The sequence below is a fragment of the Euphorbia lathyris genome, chromosome 5, assembly GCF_963576675.1.
Source record: "Euphorbia lathyris chromosome 5, ddEupLath1.1, whole genome shotgun sequence".
Lineage (NCBI taxonomy): Eukaryota > Viridiplantae > Streptophyta > Magnoliopsida > Malpighiales > Euphorbiaceae > Euphorbia > Euphorbia lathyris.
The window spans coordinates 34,886,188-34,907,074 of NC_088914.1; the positions used below are offsets into that span (position 1 = coordinate 34,886,188).

The following is a 20,887-nucleotide window of genomic DNA, read 5'->3' on the forward strand; positions in this document are numbered from 1 at the left end:
TACGCTTACAATTGTCACTTTGCATATAGTTGCTTCAGCTAGTAATTTCTACAAATTTTGAAATTACGTGGAGGGATACTAAAATACTCAACAACTGTCATTCTAATCTATATATAATATAAAACAGAAACGATGGAACTGATGTATCTCCTTATTTACTGATAAAAAAATATAATATAAAATATAATTAATTAATTTTAAATATATTATTATATTTATCTAAAAAATTATTTTATTCGTATTATATCTAAAATTTCTACAGAATTTAGATTAAGTCCTAAATTCTCTACTAAAATCTCTCTAATTCTCTACATGTCTATCTATCCATATATAATATAAAACAGTAACGATTAAGTTGATGTACCACTTCCTCATTTTTTATTGATAAAAAATATAATATAATATATTAATTTTAATTATATTATTATATTTATGTAAATGTAAAAATAAAATAATAAAATTTAATTTAGATAACATATTTATTTCATTAATTTTAATTATTAAATTATAAATATTATAAATATTTATATATCAAGAATCTGTGTATTCCACGGGTTAAAAACTAGTACTCTATAAATTCTATAATTTTGATTTTGAAAATAAGATACCCTATACTGAAAGATTCAATCATAAAATAGAAATAAAAAAAAAAAAGCAAAAATAGTTAAAGATAAGCCCATTCAACGATTACGAAATTAAAAATTAAATATTCAATAACTGAATATTTCTGTTGACCTCATTTTATTATTTTATATTTTTGGCACTTTGACTATTACTTACTAGAGTTACTTTGTTGTTAAAGGGGGTTTCCAAGACCAGATGGTTAGAAAAAGAGACTTAAACCGTGTATTATATTTAATGACAAATATCTAACAAACTGGAGTGGAAAATTTCTTAAAACCTCAATCCACAGTCCTATAAATGGCAGAATAATCAAGAGAAATCTCCAATTCATCATCCAAGCTAGAGGAACTCAAACTGTCATCCCCTCCCTATCTCAGTATCTTTCGACTGATTTGCCGACGTTTTGCCTTATCTGATGTAATGTGTCTCTAAATTCAACGCTGCAGACGAACAATGATAGACAGGAGAAGCAAAAGGAACAGGCTCTTCGACTCTTACTCGCTTACCTCGCTCGGGTGAAGACTATGATTTCGACCATGTCTTTTCATAAAGGTCTCCAATTGTCTTCCATGAAATTTTAAGACATCAGAGATATAACAATCAAATTCGAACAAACACTAAATCCAATCAAATGCTTACAAATTGTCTATATAACGGAAACCGAAACCCAAATGGACACCGAAAATGTCATTTCTAAAACATAGCTAGGAAATGGAATTGGAAACAGAAATGCTATTGAGTTTAAGTGCAATATAGCAACAACTTAGAAAGATTGTGCAATTAAGAATAACCATTTGTCTGTATAACGAAAACTGAAACAAAATTGAAACCGAAACAGAAAAGAAGAAAGGCTATCATTTACGAATTCAAAACTTCTAAATGGGTATTTTCCAAAAATCAATTTTTTGGAAAAATAAATATTTTTTAATAGAAACCAGGGTTAAAACGGTTCACCGGGGGTTAATTCCGATTCACCGGTTTTCCCTGGTTCAAATGGGGTCAGTAATATTGACCCCAAAATAGCATAACTGGACCGGAAGTCTGGCCGGTTCGCGGTTGAACCGGTTCGACAGCTAGGAAACGGAAACGGAAACGAAATTGAAACACAAATGGAAAAGCAGAAATGCTATTGAGTTTCAGTGCAATATAGCAATAACTTAGAAAGATGGTGCAATTAAGAATAACAATTTGTCTGTATAAACCAAACTGAAACATAAACGAAACTGAAACTGAAACCGAGATGGACACCGAAAAAGTCCCTTCTAAAACATAGTATTCAAAACATCGCTAGGAAACGAATATTGAAACAGAAACGATATTGAGTTTCAGTGCAATATAGCAACTTAGAAAGATAGTGCAATTAAGAATAACTATTTGTCTGTATAACCGAAACTGAAACAAGGACACCGAAAACATCATTTGTAAAACATAGTATTCAAAACATAGACTAGGAAATGGAAATGAAAACGAAATTGAAACAAAAACGGAAAGCATAAAACACTATTGAGTTTCAGTGCAATATAGTAACAAACTTAGAAAGATAGTGCAATTAAGAATAACCATTTGTCTGTATAACAGAAACAGAAACTGAAACCGACACCGAAAACGCCGTTCAAAAAAATATTATTCAAAACATAGCTAGGAAACGGAAATGAAAACGAAATTGAAACAGAAAAACAGAAACACTATTGAGTTTCAGAGCAATATAGCAACAACTTAAAAAGATAGTGCAATTAAGAATAACCATTTGTCCGTCTAACGGAAACTGAAACCGAAACGGAATCCGAAAAAACATCATTTCTAAAACATAGTATTGAAAACATAGCTAGGAAAAGGAAATGGAAACAAAAACGAAATTGAAACAGAAACGAAAAAGCAGAAACACTATTGAGTTTCAGTGCAATATAGCAACAACTTAGAAATAGTGCAATTAAGAATAACCATTTGTCTGTATAACATCAAACCAAAACGGAAATAAATAAAAACGTCATTTCTAAAGCATAGTATTCAAAACATAGCTAGGAAATGGAAATGGAAACCAAATTGAAACAGAAACGGAAAAGCAGAAATGCTATTGAGTTTCCTTGCAATATAGCAACAACTTAGACAGATAGTGCAATTAAGAATAACCATTTATCTGTGTAACGGAAACTGAAACCGAAACCGAACATGTCATTTCTAGAACATAGTATTCAAAGGATAGCTAGGAAATGAAAAACGAAGAAAGATAGTGAAATAAGGACATAGTATTCAAATCATAGCTGGGAAACAGAAACGGAAACGAGAACAAAATAGAAACAGAAAGTGGAAAGCAGAAACGCTATTGAGTTTCAGTGCAATATAGGCTATAGCAACAACTTAGAAAGATGGTGCAATTAAGAATAACCATTTGTCTGTATAAACGAAACTAAAACGGAAACGGACACCGAAAACGTCATTTCTAAAACATAGTATTCAAAACATCGGTAGGAAACGGAAATTGAAACAAAAACGAAAAAGCAGAAACGATATTGAGTTTCAGTGCAATATAGCAACAACTTAGGAAGATAATGAAATTAAGAATAACCATTTGTATGTATAACGGAAACTGAAACAGACACCAAAAACGTTGTTTTTAAAACATTGTATTCAAAACATAGCTAGGCAAAAAAATTGAAACGAAAATGAAAACTAATAACAAAATTAAACCAGAAGAAAAGCAGAAACCATATTGAGTTTCAGTGCAATATAGCAACTTACAAAAACAGTGCAATTAAAAATAACCATTTGTCCGTATAACGGAAACTGAAACAGAAACGGACACTGAAAATGTCATTTCCAAAACATAGCTAGGAAACTAAAATGGAAACGAAATTGAAACAGAAAGATAGTGCAATTAAGAATAATCATTTGTCGGTATAACGGAAACTGAAACCAAAATGGACACCATAAATGTCATTTCTAAAATATAGTATTCAAAACATAGCTAGGAAACGGAAATGGAAACGAAAATGAAATTGAAACAGATACAGAAAAGTATAAAGGCTATTGACTTTCAGTGCAATATAGCATCAACTTAGAAAGATAGTGCATTTAAGAATAATCATTTGTCTGTATAACGGAAACTGAAAACGAAATGGACACAGAAATATCATTTCTAAAACATAGCTAGGAAACGAAACGAAACGAAAACGAAATTGAAACAGAAACGGAGAAGTAGAAACGCTTTTGAGTGTCAGTGCAATATAGCAACTTAGAAACATAGTGCAATTAAGAATAACCATTTGTCTGTATAATGGTAATTGAAACCGAAAATGTCATTTCTAAAACATAGCTAGCAAACGGAAATGAAAACAAAAATGAAATTGGAACGGAAACTGATAAGCAGCAACCCTATTGAGTTTTAGTGCAATATAGCAACAACTTAGAAAGACAGTAAGAATAACCATTTGTCTGTATAACAGAAACAGAAACTGTAACTGACACCGAAAACACCATTTCTAAAACATAGTATTCAAAACACAGTTAGGAAGGAAACGAAAACGAAACTGAAACAGAAACAGAAACGGAAAATAAAAAAAGCTATTGAGTTTCAGTGCAATATAGAAACAACGTAGAAAGATAGTGCAATCAAGAATAACCATTCGCCAACGAAAACTGAAACTGAAACCAAAACAGACACCAAAAACATCATTCTAAATCATAGTATTCAAAACCTAGCTATCAAACTAAAATGGAAACGAAAACGAAATTGAAACAGAAACACTATTGAGTTTCAGAGCAATATAGCAACAACTTAGAAGGATAGTGCAATTAAGAATAACCATTTGTCTTTATAAACGAAACTGAAACCGATACGAACACCGAAAATGTCATTTCTAAAACATGGTATTCAAAATATAGTTAGGAAACGGGATTGGAAACGAAAATGAAATTGAAACAGAAATGGAAAAGCACAAAAACTATTGAATTTCTGTGCAATATAGCAACAACTTAGAAAGATTGTGCAATTAAGAATAACCATTTGTCTGTATAATAGAAACTGAAACCGAACCGGATACCGAAAACGTCATTTCTAAAGCATAGTATTCAAAACATAGCTAGAAAACGGAAACGGAAACGGAAATGGAAACAAAAACAAAATTGAAACAAAACGGAAAGGCAGAAAGGCTGTTGAGTTTCATTGCAATATAGCAACAACTTAGAAACACAGTGCATTTAAGAAGTTATTTGACAAGACAAGTTTCAGTTAGACCCTCTACTTTCCGTTTGAGGGCCTAATCACTTGCCAAAACAAAAGGTAAATTACATTCATAGCCCCTGAAATATAGGATTACTAATATTATGACCCCTAAATTTTATTGCTTGACACAAAAGTCCTTGACCTTGTACAACTGTAACATTGAAGTCCAAATAATGAAAAATCCATAAAACAATTACTGAAATTATGAGGATAAAATAGATATTGGACCATAATTTTTTGCAAGCCATATAGCCTAACATCCCAAAACTAATCTCAAAAAAGGAGGATTGACTCCCATATAAAGAGCCATGTAGCTCCCTAATCTGATACCATGTAAATAAGAGTGTCACACTCCAAAAGATTGGAGGATTGCCTCGCATATACAACGAACCATATAGATATAGTTATCTAATTAAGTAATATGAGATAAATAACAATTTTGAAGGAGAGATTACCTTGAGAGAGTGAAACAGCAAGTGCATTTGCATTGAAATATAACCATACAGTTATACTAAATATCATCCACATATCTACAGGTGCAATTCGGATTATTGGGTAATCCTGTCAAAATGATAATCGTGCCAAACATATCATGTCAAAAATTACCACCCTGGTTAATAAGCCTTCCAACAAAGTCAAGGTATATGAATTTCAAATTACCTGTTCTCTCCCCACCACTTGGATTTGGATTTGTTTTCTCATCAGAATCAAACGTCTCAGTTTCTTCCACTACATTCAATAAAAAAACATACCTTACAAATTAAAAAAAAAAAAAAAAAAAGGAAACACATAATGGAAATATTAATCTAACTCACCCAAAACATGCCTTAAAAGGAGAATTTGCTCATATATATATAATATATATATAAAGCAATATAATGTGAGATATTTATTCAACATGTACCACTCACGCTGCCCAGAACCATCTAAAATGTGAAAAAATATTTATGGAAACTAACATTGAATACAAGACTTTGACACTATGTAGATATTAGCCTAACTCAGGCTAAAAGCTATTGTCCTAATTCATAATTATAAGCCCTGGATGACTAAAAAAATCGGTTTTTGAAACATAAACTCGATTAAGAGCGCATTATTAGCAATTATGTAATCAATCAACCATTCCTTACAGATTAAAAACACAAAAATGGAACACCTAATGGAAATATTAGTCTAACTCACCCAAAACATACCTTAACAGGAGAATTTGCTCATATGAGATATTTAACGTGTACGACTCACGCCTCCCAGAACCATCTAAAACGTGAAAAAAAATATTTATGGAAACTAGCATTGAATACAAGACTTTGATACTATGGAGATATTAGCCTAACTCACGCCAAAAGCTATTGGCCTAATTCATGATTATAAGCCCTTGATGACTAAAAAAAATTAGTTTTTTAAACACACACGATTAAGAGCGTATTATTAGTAATTATGTAATCAATCAACCATTCCTTACAAATTAAAAACACAAAAAGGAAACATATAATGGAAATATTAGTCTAGCTCACCCATAACTTACCTTAAAAGGAGAATTTGGTCATATATATATCAGACACAATATAAGGTGAGATATTTAACGCGTACTACTCACGCGCACAGAACCATCTACAACGTGAAACAAATATTTATGGAAACTAACATTGAATACGAGGCTCTATACTATGTACATATTAGCCTAACTCGCTGAAAAAGCCATCGGCTAATTCATGATTAAAAGCCCTTGCAGACTAAAAAAGTCAATGTTTTAAACATAAACTTAATTAAGAGCGTATTATTAGCATTTATGTAATCAATCAACCATTCCTTACAAATTAAAAACAAAAAAAAGAAACACATAATGGAAATATTAGTCTAGCTCACCCAAAACAAGCCTTAAAAGAAGAATTTGCTCATATATATATATATATAAGAAGCAATATAATGTGAGATATTTAACATGTGCGACACGCCGCCCAAAACCATCTAAAACATGAAAAAAATATTTATGGAAACTAACATTGAATACAAGACTTTGACACTATGTAGATATTAGCAACTCAGGCTAAAGGTATTGTCCTAATTCATAATTATAAGCCCCTATTGACTAAAAAAATCGAGTTTTGAAACATAAACTCAATTAAGAGCGCCTTATTAGTAATTATGTAATCAATCAACCATTCCTTACAAATACAAAAACAAAACACCTAATGGAAATATTAGTCTAACTCACCCAAAACATACCTTAAAAGGAGAATTTGCTCATAAATAAATATAAATATATATATATATATATATATATATATATAAGAAGCAATATAACCTGAGATATTTAACGTGTACCACTCTAGCGCCCAGAAGCATCTACAACGTGAAACAAACATTGAATACAAGGCTTTGATACTATGTAAATATTAGCATAACTCATTCCAAAAGCTTTTGGCCTAATTCATGATTATAAGCCCTTGATGACTAAACGAATTAGGTTTTTAAACATAAACTCAATTAAGAGCGCATTATTCATTTTAACCATTGGAAAGCAGCTCTTTTAAATGTTGGATGCATCTATAAAACAGATTTGGCAAGCAGGGGATCAATCTGTAAATAACGGCTTCACTCACCAAAAGAGAAGGATCGTTGGACATATATAATAGAAGTATTAGTCTAACTCACCCAAAACATACCTTGAAAAGAGAATTTGCTCATATATATGGTGTGTGTGTGTATATATATATATAAGAAGCAATGTAATGAGAGATAGTTAACGCATACCATTCACGCCCAGAACCATAAAAAACGTGAAACAAATATTTATACAAGGATCTATTCTATACTAGGTAACTATTAGCCTAACTCACCCCAAAAGCCATTGGATCTATCTGTAGACAAAGGCTTAACTCACCAAAAGTACATCAAAAGAGAAGGATCATTTCACTAATTAAGCAATATGAGATAGGACTATCAATTTCAGACACGACAATACGATTTCCAAAACCGGATAGTTAAAGAAAGAGGCTTAAAACATGTATTACAATTAATGAAAAATATCAACAAAATGGGAGTTTAATCATACCAAGCTGTGGAGAACTTCTTAAGTCAATTCAGAGTCTTATAAACGGCAAAATAATCAAAAGAAAGATTCAATGCACCATCTGAGCTAGAGGAACTCAAACTGTCATCCCCAAGCTCACTCAGCCGCTTCAACAGATTCGCTTAAGTTTCGCCTTTTCCGATGTAACGTGTCGTCATATTCAGTATTGCAGGCTCGACAGGAGAAGCAAAAGGAATAGGCTCTTCAACTTTTACTCGCTTACCTCTCTCGAGTGAAGAAGATTCATAGTCTCTATCCATTATTTCGACAATGGCTGCCATCAAAATTTAGGAAATCAGAGATATAACAATCAAATGCGAACAAATTGTCTAAATAACAAAAACTGAAACTGAAACGGACACCGAAAAAATGCTATTTCTAAAACATAGTATTCAAAACATAGCTAGGAAATGAAAATGGTAATGAAAACAAAATTGAAACAGAAACAGAAAAGTAGAAACACTATAGAGTTTCAGTGCAATATAGCAACAACCTAGAAAGATAGTGTAATTAAGAATAACCATTTGTCTGTATAACGGAAACTGAAACCGAAAAGGATACTGAAAACGTTATTCCAAAAACATAGTATTAGTATTCAAAGCATAGCTAGGAAACGAACATAGAAACAAAAACGAAAACGAAATTAAAATAACTCTATTGAGTTTTCAGTGCAATATAGCAACAACTTGGAAAAATAGTGCAATTAAGAATAACCATTTGTCTGTATAACAGAAACTGAAATTGAAACGGACACCAAAAACGTCATTTCAAAAGAGAGTGCAATATAGCAACAACTTATAAAGATAGTGCAATTAAGAATAACCATTTGTCTGCATAATGGAAACTGAAACCAAAACGGACACCGAAAACGAAATTAAAACAGAAACGGAAAAGCAGAAAAGCTATTGAGTTTCAGTGTATATAGGAGCACTTAGAAAGATAGAATAACATTTGTCTGTACAAAAGAAACTGAAAACCAAATGGACACCGAAAACGTAATTTCTAAAACATAGTATGCAAAACATAGCTAGGAAATGGAAATGGAAACGAAATTGAAACAGAAAGGGTAAAGCAGAAACACTATTGAGTTTCAGTGCAATGTAGCAACAACTTAGAAATATAGTGCAATTAAGAATAACCATTTGACAAGACAAAAATTTGAGTTAGACCCTCTACTTTCCGTTTGAGGGCCTAATCACTTGCCAAAGCAAAAGGTAAATTACATTCATAGCCCCCTGAACTATAGCATTACTAATATTATGACCCCCTAAACATCATTGTTTGACTTAAAATCATTGAACTTATACTACTGTAACATTAAAGTCCAAATAAACGAAAATCCTTTTAAAAATTACTGAAATGATGAGGATAAAATAGATATTTGACCTCAATTTTTGGTGAGATGGGCTAACATACCAAAACCTGTCTCAAAAAAGGAGGATTGACTCCCATATACAAAGAGCCATATAGCTCCCTAATCTGATACCATATAAATAAAATTCTAACTCACCCGAAAAGGATACCTCAAAGGAGAAGGAATGACTCGCATATACATGGAACCATATAACTATTTAATTAAGCAATATGAGAAATCTAACAATTTTAAAGGAGAGATTACCTTGAGAGAGAGTGAAACAACAAGTGCATTTGCATTGAAATATAACCATACCAGTTATAATAAATATCCTCTACATATCTACAGGTGCAATTCCGATTATCGGCTAATTCATTATTCTAAGCCTTTAATGACTAAAAGAATCATCTTTTTAAACATAAAATTAGTTAAGACCACACTATTCATTTTAACCATTGGAAAGCAGCTTGTTCCCCAACTTCCTCTCCCATGACGGCTACTCAGTCCATTCCTTATCCTCTCCTACTTCTGGATCAGTTTCAAAACAAAATGATTTTTCTCCTAATCCATCTCAAATAACTCCTCGCTCAGCGGGGACGCGTAGTGCGACCGGGCCGCCCATCTCAAATAACTATTTCAAATTCGTCACATTCTTCTCCTATTCCTGTTTCAATTCCTGAACCTTGAAGAACCACAAGAGTTCGTAAACAACCAAATTGTTACAAGATTTTGTTGTTAATCAAGGTTGTACAAAATCAAACATGATAGTTATTAAAGGCGCGCCTCGGCTAAGGCTCCAGCCTTAGCGCCTCTGGAGCCCAAAGGCAGGCGCAGTCAGGCGTGCGCCTTAGTGCACCTTGGTGCACCTTAAGCCAGGCACTAGGCGCGCACTTCGGCTACCTGACAGAAAAAGATTGACAGTTTTTGCTCTCCTCCCTCCATCAATGGTGCTTCCATCTATCAGGGTTATGATGATTATGATTCCGATGAAGATTAGGAAGGAAGACTAGGAAGTTAAAGATTAGTTGTTTTCTAGAGTCAAGACTATTAGTGTGTTCTTTAGTTTTAACTTTTAAGTCGGAATTATGAGTTTATGATTATGCCTTGGTAGTTAACTACAACTTAACTCATGCATTTTATGGTTTTATTCTTGGTATTTGACTATTTGTGATTATTTGTGACTAGTATTATGAATTTATTTTTATTTTTTTGTGCGCCTCGAGTCGCTCGGGCGCGCGCCTTAAGTTGCGCCTTGCACCAAGGCTCCAGGACCCCCCTTGCGCCTTGCGCCTTTAATAACTATTCTCTTCTACTTCTTTCCATCGGTTTTTCTTGTCAAAACTCTCTAAAGAACAGGAACCTAATACCTATAATGAAGCTAGTACTAATCCAAAATGGGTTGAGGCCTATGAGGCATGAGAACTCTTCATGACATGCGTTTCCCCGTTTCTGGCAGATGTGGGAAACGGAAACTCTCGAAAACTGATACGAAACGTTTCCGGGCACGTTTCTGTAATTACCCAAAATATGAAACGCGTCTCTCAACTTTTAAACGGTTTTCCCTACCAATTTCGATTAAAAATCTGGAAATTCAAACTTTCTATTTTGCAATTCCTATTCAATCTAAGATTAGTAAAATTGAAACTTCCTGTTTGAGAGATAATTCCTTCCTTGTATCCTTCAATTTAAAGAACTTACCCATATTTCTTTCTCCTATAACCTTTATCTCTTGAATCTCGATTGAGCTTGGACTTTCTTCCTCTTATTCTTCAATTTTGTTGTCTTAATGTATTATTATATTTTTAATATTTATAAACATGCCCCTATATTTTTAATATTTACACGTTTCCCCCACGTTTCCGTTTCCTACGTTTTTCAGAAATTACATTTCTCAGTATCCATTTCCGTGCAACATAGGTTGAGGCAATGCAACAGGAGCTGCCCCTTTCTCTTATACTTCTTCCCATCGTGTGTTCTTGTCAAAATTCTCTAAAGAACAGGAACCTAATACCTATAATGAAGCTAGTACTAATCCAAAATAGGTTGAGGCAATGCAACAGGAGTTGCAAGCTCTTGAACAAAACTAAACTTGGCAATTTGTTCCATTGCCTGTTGACAAGAAAGCTATTACCTCTAGGTGGGTTTTTTGAATTAAGTATAAGGCAGATGGTTCTATGGATCGATATAAGACTAGAGTGGCTACAGGTTTTACTCAAACATATGGGGTTGATTATCATAAGTCAATCTCCCTAAGTACAAAAGTTACAACTGTTAGGATGTTTTTAGCCACAGCAGCAGCAGCAAATCAATGGGTTATACATCAAGCAGATATAAATAATGCCTACTTACACGGGCATATAGATGAAGAATTATATATGGGACCTCCTGCTTGAAATAATGTTCCATTTGGGATTGTATGCAAGCTTATTAAATCCATGTATGGCTTAAAGCAAATTGGAGGACAGTGGAATTTGGAACTCACAAACAAAACGTGTTCCATGGGTTGTGTCGAGTCAACTCATGACTACTGTCTGTCTCTTCACTAAAAAGACAGATAGTATTTTCTTGCTCTCATAGTCTACGTGGATGAAATCCTCGTTACAGAAACTTCAGAGGATTTAATCATTCAAGTTAAACAAGAACTTCATGATGCTTTTACTATAAAAGATATGAGAATTGCAAAGTACTTTTCAGGAATTGAAATGGCAAGATCTTCTTTAGGCTTATTATTATCTCAACAAAAGTACATTAAGGATATGATTGAAGAAACTGGTTAACTAATGCAAAAACAGTGCCTAATCCTTTTCCTTAGGGCTTGCAATTCACCGATGTTGCAAATCCTTGTGAAGAACCTAAACAATACAGAAGGCTTGTAGGTAAGATTCTCTATCTTGGGTTTTCAAGACCAGATGTGTCTTATATAACTCAGTAGCTAAGCCAGTTTATGAACAAGCCATCTGAAGTAACTTGAAGATAGCTATGCATGTTCTGAAGTACCTAAAAGCGACAGCAAGTCTGGGATTATTTTATCCATCAATTAACGACTTAAAACTATCTGGTTATCGTGATTCGGATTGGATAAAATGTAAAACTACAAGGAAGTCAGTTACTGGGTATTGTGTTATGCTGGGTAATTCTCTTATTTCTTGGAAATCTAAGAAAGAAAACACAGTGACGTTCATCTACAGAAGCAGAATATAGAGCCATAGCCACTACTGCTTGTGAGCTTAAATGGCTCACCTATTTGCTAAAGGAATTTGGTGTCAATATTGACTTACCTCTGAGTTTACATTTTGACAACCAATCAACAATATATATTGCAGCAAACCAAGTTTTCCATGAAAAGACAAAGCACATATCAATTGACTAACATTTTGTACGAGAATACATTCAAGATGGTTTCCTAACAACTCCTTTTATCCCATCTAATCATCAACTAGCTGATTTTTTTTAAATCACTCAGTACAAATCAAATGAAATGTGCTTTGAATAAAATGGGATTAACCATCTTACCATTTGGAATAAAATATCAAGAATGCAGATTACAGAACCAGTTAGAAGCTTATGATGATGTGGCACAAGCACTTAGTCTTGGCTCCAAAGTTTTTAGCATTCTTAGTTAGTTTCAGTAGTAACCAGTTTTTTATATATATAGCAAGGCTTCCTGTATCAATCATTAAGAGAAATCAATAAGAATTCATTAATACTTTCTATCAGTTCAACCCGTTTTAACATTACTATGACAACCCGTTTTAACACCCTAACATAAAAATAAATAACAATACATAAAATGGAAATGAGATTCAAGCATTGTATAATACCTGCATTTGCACCATTCTCGATTTTACCATCATCTTCCTCACCACTCTCATCTAACCCCTTGATTCTCCCTTTACAGACATCCACTTCAGAGTCAACATTCAACTTAGCACATTCAAGCTCACGGTTCTTCCTCTTGAGCACTAGAATCTCTTTCTTGAGATCTTCATTCTGTTTGGCTATCTTCAACAATTCATCTCGATCTTCCTTGATTGTCCCTCTACAGAAATACAGTTGAGTCTCAGCATTCCGCTTAGCACATTCAAGCTCGTGATTCTTCCCTTGGAGTTCAAGGATCTCTTTCTTGTTATCTCCATACTCTTCCATTATATTCAACAATCCATCTCGCTCTTCCTTCAATCGAGTAACCAATTCCTTCAATTCCCCAGAGTCAGACTCCTTAAACCTCTGCAATTTTTCCAGCAAAAACTCGTTTTCTCTGTTCTTCCCCTCGATTTCCGTTTTCAATTTCTGTTCTCTAGATACTAAAACCTCCTCCACTTGAGTAAAATAGGCATTTTGAAAAGCTGCTTTCAGTGAAGTTACTAGCTCAGACACCGTCAAGTCTTCCAGACCCTCCTCCTTAACCGCTACAATTTCAGTTCGACCAACCATTTTTTGAAAGAGAAGATAAATTATCAAAACTGTAAAACCTCACCTAATAATCGTATGGATCGGTTTCCTTTGTGCCAGTACTGAAGGGAAAATGGTAATTGGCGACTGAAAGAGGTGAAACTGAGACCGAGAAGGCGGTGCTCTTGCTCTTTGCCGCACCGGAAGTGAAAGTCAAGAAGTGGAACTGGTACTTCCGCCGCTTGATGTTTCGTGCTTAAAAACCTATTTTTGTGGTTGAAAGGTGGGAAGGAAATGAAAAAGCTCCATGCAGATGGGTATATTAATCAAACTCATTAATTGGTTTGACAGTCATTAGTATAATTTATTTTATTTTATTTTTAAAATTTGTTTTTTTATAATGGACAGATTTATTTTTAATATTTTAGAAGTGCATATTTTAATTGGCATAAAGCCCAATTCAGTCCTTAAATTATACACCCATAATCAATTGCATCCCCATACTCATAAAATCAGCAAATCAGTCTCTATTCTTTGCTAAACCACCAACTGGACACCTTTTAAGAGTAAGAACTAAACAGCAATTTCATTCCGTGAAAAAAACCGTGCATGTATGCAACTATGAGCAAGATATGTGCATGCATTTTGTCAGTTACTACCTAATAAATAGTTGTTCGTCAAATTTTTGGGTGTTGATGGATTTTTTGCTTTTATTTATGTTGAGAATGGAGAGTCCATCACACCCAGAAAAAACCAGGGTAAATTTCATCCATGGTATACAATCTTTGTCCTATTTCACACTTTGGTGTACAATCTTCATTTTGCCTCACTAATGTGTACGACCTTATAGGTAACCTTCCACTATAGTGTATATGACCTGCTATAGCAGGTTAATCCTGACATGTCAATATTTTAACCTTTTTTAATATAAATTAAAGGTCCACAAAATTTGAATAGACTTATCTACCCTTTCCCAAAAAAAGAATTTTTCCCTTTTGTGCTTCTTTTCTCTCACGTTTTTTTTTTCTCTTTTTCTTTTCTTCCTCCTCCTTCTTCCCCATTCTCAAGTTTCAGATCCTAGGTAAAATTATAAACAAAGATTGATAGAGTATTTTCTTCTCTTTCACTCCTTCACTCATCTCTCTCTATAAAAAAACTTTCATCTCTCTCCTAATTACTCTTGCAAAACTCGATATATTGGTGTTGAAACCAAATCGCTGAACTAATGTAATCCTTAAAAGATTTCTTGTAATAAGAAATTGATTGGCGCAAGAGCGTTTTGAACACCGAAAACATGAGTTGTGGGTTCCTTTCTCTTCGATTTCGCTTTAATCTATCTCTCTAGTTCTATTAATCGAATTCTATGGATTTTTTCTCATAATCCCAGCTTGTGATTGATAATGGCGGTCTTATTTGCCTTTTTGTTGGATTGTTGTGTTGATGATTTATTTTGTGATGTTGGGTTTTTTTAGGCTCTGATTCTTTGTTATGGATTCAATTACTGTATGCAAATGACGGTTTTTTGTGTGTTTTCTGTATCTGAACGGCTCTTATCCTCTCTCTCCAGATTTTCTCTTTCTATCTTTGTCCAAATTCCATGGGTGTTTATTGTATAAATTAGCCCCCAATTTCAAAAAAAAATCTATTGTTCTCTATCAATGCAAGGAATTGGAATTTAATCTTACTAGTGTCAAAATGGTATAGAAATCTACTGAAAAGAATTTGAAGGCACACAGAAATGGAATTTAATAATGGCGGTCGAATAAGAGAAGAAGGTGTTTGAAAATTGGGTTTAATGGTCTCAAATTGAGTTTCTGCATAATAGTTGAGATCGCAAATCCGAATGAAAAATACAGATATTTCATGACCTTCTTGATAATCTAGAGAGAGAAATAGAGAGTTAGAGAGAGGATTCTTAGAGAGAGAAATGGAGAGTTAGAGAGGGGGTTCTTAGAGAGAAAAAACATGTAAAGAATAAATTAAGGAGACAATAGGGGTATAAAAGGAATTTCATAGTATATGAGTCAATTTTTGACTTTTTGACCAGTCAAACCGCTGACGTGGCACGTTGACCGATCACTTTTACCTGTTGTACACTAAAGTGAGAGGTCACCTATAAATTCGTACATATTAGTGAGACAAATTAAAGGTTGTACACCAAAGTGTGAAACATGATAAAGGTTGTACACTATTGATGAAATTTACCGAAAAAACCAGCAATGCATGTCTGACTTTTTGGGTTATGTTTGCCTTTTATATTTGTGGAAATTCTTCAAAGGCTTTGTCTTTTTTGTGTTAATTCTGGTTAGAGTTCTTTAACTCAGTATTCTTGATTTTGTTTTTTGAAATGTCATTTTCCATTCTTTGAATTTTTAATTTGTTATTATGATATTGTCTAAATAAAGTAGGGCTAATTACAAATCTAGCCCAATTAAAAGGATCCATTTACATATCTAACCCACTTTGCTTCAATATCACCAAATTAGACACTTTCATCCACTTTGGACAAGAATACCCATATTTCTATTCGATCCATTCTTCTTCTTCGATCGATTCTTCTTCTTCTTCTTTCTTTTTCGATTGGTTCTTCTTCTTCTCCTTCTTCTTTCTTCTTCGATTGGTTCTTCTTCTTATTCTTCTTCTTCATCATGTTCTTCAATTTTTGATACCAATCGTTAGTGATTATTGAAGTATTATGTTCAATTTCCCGTAGAAATGGTATGTTTTTAGCTTATATACATGTTTTTCTTGTTAGTCTTGCCTCTTTCTTCATTTGTAATGGTATTGTTTTAATTTCCTCTATTTTCCACCATTTTCCGTCAATTTCCTCCATTGTTGTCGCATTTATGACGAATTTGTCGCATTTCGTCACAAATGCGACACCACTTCACAAATGCAACAATCGCTGTCGCATTTTGTCGCAAATGCGACAACTTGCTGTCGCATTTCGTCGTAAATGCGTCAACCGTTGTCGCAGATGCGACAAATCTTGTCGCATTTGCGACGAATTCATCACAAATGCAACATCACAGCAGTTCAATTGTTAGATTTTTTTTTTCTTTCTTATTTTTTAAGATTTCCTTCCTAATCCTCTTCCGCAGACACTAGTTTTTCAAAGGTTGAACGAAACAAAATCTCTTCTCTCTATAAACCACCGTCTTTTCGCCCGTTTGGGATGACGAGAAAGACGTTCAGAATCTGAGAAATAAGATGAATTGAAATAAGGGTATTCTTGTCCAAAGTGGATGAAAGTGTCTAATTTGGTGATATTGAAGCAAAGTGGGTTAGATATATAAATGGACCCTTTTAGTTAGGCTAGATTTGTAATTAGCCCAATAAAGTATTAGAAAAGTATCCTAACATAAAGGGATTGAGTTATCAAATTCCACTCCTCCTTTCCTTTGCACAGCAACAAGGAGTTGGCTGCCTCTTTCTTCATTTGTAGGAGGTGTACAATTTGATGGAATAAATCTGTCATTTAGCGTCGTGCAGCAGGTGTCTAATTGATGACCTTATCAAGGTAGGGGGTTGATTTGCTGATTTTAGGAGTTTGAAGAGACAATTGATTTTAAGTGTACAGGTGAAGAGACGAATTCGGCTTTATGCTAATTTAATTTTAATGTTTTTAAGTAAGATTAATTTTCGTTCTATGTTACCAAAAATTTTAAAAAAAATTGGTTTCGTTATTATTTAACTGCCGCATTAGACCTTTTAAACAAATTTGACAACAAATACAAGCGGTTCCGTATATTTTTTGTTGTTTATTTGTAACTATATTAATAATACATCAAATATTTTATATACTTTGACAAAAAAAAAAACTATATGATTAACTTTTATGTAGCAGACTTAGTTGTTAGCTTTTTAACAAATTTTTGTAATTGTATTAGTAACACACTAAATATCTTTGACATGTTTGATGTTTTGAATGTTTGAAGTGACAGTTAAATAACAGATAACCCAATTGTTTAAAAAATTTCTTTAACGTATTGATCGTACTTAAAAACATTAAAGTTAAATTTGTACTTTCTCTAAAACCCGTTTGAGCTAAATTTAACATTTATCCCTTGGTTTTTTAACAATTTTTAAAATCAATATAACTTTATGAAAGAAAAGTTCAAATCACAAAAATGTGTTAAAATATTATATGGACAAGTTTTGATATATTACTTATTCCTTTTTCTTATCCATATTATTTTACTTTTAATTAATTTATTCTTTACAGGTTATTTTATTTTCTTTAGTTTTTTTTTAATCAAAGGAATGGTTAAAAAACGAAAAGAAAACTACATACTACGACTAAATTTTAACCCGCTACGATCATTATATAAAATCTTATGAATGCCTCTATAAGATACACTGCACTCGTGATAACCCAAGAAAAATTATCCTACGAATTTCGTCATCCAGTCAGCAGCACAGTTATCTTCACGGTTATTAAATTGTTTTCTCGGTCATGAATCTTATCATCTACACTTCACATGTGCGATATTTTATCATTAATTAGTAACAGATCACAAACATATGATTAGACGTGAATTTAAAAAAATATATATATATATATATAATGTACTTTTTACGAGTTTGACAAAAAAAAATTCAAATATTTCACCGAATTTAAAAATATTAATCACTAATTATATTATTAAATCACAAAAATATGAAATCTTTTTTTAATCCAGTTGATATGATACAGTAGATAGAAAACCTTATTATTGAATTAATTTTTCAATATTATATGTATTTCAATAGTAGATAGTGATGAAAGTCTTAGCCCATTGGTATGACTTTGAGGTTAAATTATATCTCATTCCTCTTTCGTCAAAAAGTATTATCAAGATTGTTCCTGGCCTTTTAGAGATCCGGGGCGAGATGATAATTTAGGCCTTCCATATATACATTCTACTTTTTTTTTTTTAGTTGTAGGCTAGCTGATTTTTTAATTATTACAAGGGATAAGGTACAAATTTAATCATATGGTTATTAGGAGAGAGCAATTAGCATTCATGCATAAAATAGTGCAATTTTAAACCTAACGTTTATTAATTGGTACATTTTCAAGCTTAACTAACGAAAATGAGGTTTTTTATGTGTAATTTCTTATTCTATCCTCGCTCCAACCTCCACCGTTCTGGTCGTTCAATATGGTTTGAAGTTGCACATTTCATGTTAATGGAAAAAACTCATTTTTAATCAACTAGGCTTGAAATTGCACCAACTCGTAAACGTTATTTAAAATTGTAATATTTTCTACATAAAAGCTAAATTAGTAGTGCAGTAATAGTGAGTATACTAACTAGAATTATTTATGTACTAAAATAACAAATATCTATGTCATGTAAAATTCAAAAAAGTAAATAAATATAGACAAAAAGCATAATTAAGCCCCCTGAACTTTACTTGTTTTAAGGATCAAGCCCCTGATCGATTATTTTTTCACATTGAGCCCTTGATCATTGATATTGTTATGGATTTGGCCTTTATTTAACTTTTCCGTCGAGTTTAGGAGTTGAGAAGATCAATTTGGCGATTCTAATGTTGAAAATCACAAAATGTGAGAGAAGAAAATCGAGTTTGAAAGAATATACTGAAACTAAATTTCTATAATTTCGTTTTAGTTTTTAATTTTTTTATCTCTCCTAGTCAATGAATTCTTATTTTATTTTTTTTGTCCATGTCAACAAGTCAAATCGTCCTAACGATGTATGTAGTCCAAACTTGACAAACGAGTTAAATAATGGTCTAATCCATAATAGAATCAATTATCAAGGATCCAATGTGGAAAAATAAATGATTAGTGGCTTTATACTTAAACCAGCCAAAGTTCAGGGTTTAATTATGTTTTTCGCTATAAATATATTATTTTTTATATTGAATATGTATATTGACAATTAAATTTAAGGAAAAAATTGAAATGGGATACCAAAAAAAATTGGAAAAAATTAAATGGTATTTGATAATAATAGAAATTGGAAAGAGGAGGTTTAAATCCCCAACCACAAGCTAACTTAGAATCACAAGCCATTTACTTATATCGACTGAACCAATCAATTTTTATGTTTTATTTTCATCTTATTTTTATATGTACAATATAAAAATATTTTTTTGGACTCCTTAATATTATGGGCTCTGGGCAGGCGCCCCTCATTTCATAGCCCAGGACCGGCCCGGACTATTTACTCCAAAATAGAGTGAATTGGAGCAATTAAAAAGAATGAGAAAAAATGAAATAGGATAATAAAAAAAATTAAATAGTATTTGATAATAATAGAAATGGAGAGGAGGAGGTTTGAATCTCCAACCACGAGCTAAATTAGAATCACAAGCCATTTACTTATACTGACTGAACCAATCAATTTTTATGTTTCATTTTCATCTCATTTTTATATGTACAATATAAAAATATTTTTTTGGACTCCTTAATATTATGGGCTCTGGGCAGGCGCCCCTCATTTCATAACCCAGGACCGATCCAGACTATTTACTTCAAAATGGAGTGATTTGGAGCAATTAAAAAGAATGAGTTTACAAATTACCGAAAATAGAATGTCTGATTTTGCAAATTAACTAAACTATAAGTATTATTTGATTAAAAATTGACTCACATTTAAAAACTTTTAAACCATAAAAACTGTCTTTACAAAATCGATCAAACTATAAAGTTTATTTCTGTAATTTTCTCTTGAAAAAATCCACAGTGAACATAGTTAATATTATGTCTTTAATTAACCTAAATTTAGAGTATAGGTCCTATATTGAGACAGTAAAGAATGGCGAATTCTAAATTGACAAAAATTCCAAGTATGAATCCAAATTGACCCTTTGGTCATAGAAAAATACTATATTTATGTAGATAAGTACACCTAGGCTAGGCTGAAGTTATACTTACAGCCTTGTGATTAGGTAGAAACAGAAAAGTCGAATAATCATAACGATATAATTAATATACTTTGAATCAATGGCTAATGGCCAAACTAACTGTATCTATCTATTAAAAACGGAAATAAAAAGGTAGTTTCTCCAACCCTCCCTTGTGTTTCGTACAACCCCTCCTTCACCAACAAACTCTCATATCCGTTATTCACCATCCTCTTTCTTCAATTAAACAAAAGTAAAAAATAAAAAAAAATAAAAGAATAAAGAAAAATATTTTTCCAACCATATTCCCTGCAAATTCTTTTCTGTTTCCATGCTAAAAATTGCAGCCGTTTGAAGTTGTTCA

At 32.5% G+C, this 20,887-nt stretch overlaps 1 protein-coding gene across 3 annotated transcripts; it reads right to left on the reverse strand.

Annotated features, from left to right (window-relative positions):
- Positions 1 to 834: 834 nt before the first annotated feature.
- On the reverse strand, positions 835 to 13,966 carry LOC136229197 (uncharacterized). 3 transcript variants are annotated; one of them, XM_066017810.1, is made up of 5 exons: positions 13,095 to 13,966; positions 7,902 to 8,193; positions 5,507 to 5,575; positions 5,302 to 5,407; positions 835 to 1,188 (listed from the first exon to the last, which is right to left on the reverse strand). In XM_066017810.1, the coding sequence occupies exons 1-2, from the start codon at positions 13,705 to 13,707 to the stop codon at positions 8,042 to 8,044; spliced, it is 765 nt and encodes a 254-aa protein (XP_065873882.1). In that variant the 5' UTR covers positions 13,708 to 13,966; the 3' UTR covers positions 835 to 1,188; positions 5,302 to 5,407; positions 5,507 to 5,575; positions 7,902 to 8,041. The 3 variants fall into 3 exon arrangements, with proteins under 3 accessions (XP_065873882.1, XP_065873883.1, XP_065873881.1); XM_066017811.1 differs by adding an exon at positions 6,040 to 6,103 and having other exon boundaries at positions 835 to 5,407; XM_066017809.1 differs by having other exon boundaries at positions 835 to 5,407.
- Between the last annotated feature and the right edge of the window lie 6,921 nt (positions 13,967 to 20,887).

Excerpts from the sequence above, each read along its gene's own strand:
- LOC136229197 (XM_066017810.1), bottom strand. The coding sequence starts at position 13,707 with ATGGTTGGTCGAACTGAAATTGTAGCGGTTAAGGAGGAGGGTCTGGAA. Across the intron at positions 8,194-13,094 it reads CGAGAATGGTGCAAATGCAG|CCATTGTCGAAATAATGGAT; the intron begins GTATTATACAAT and ends TTTTGATGGCAG.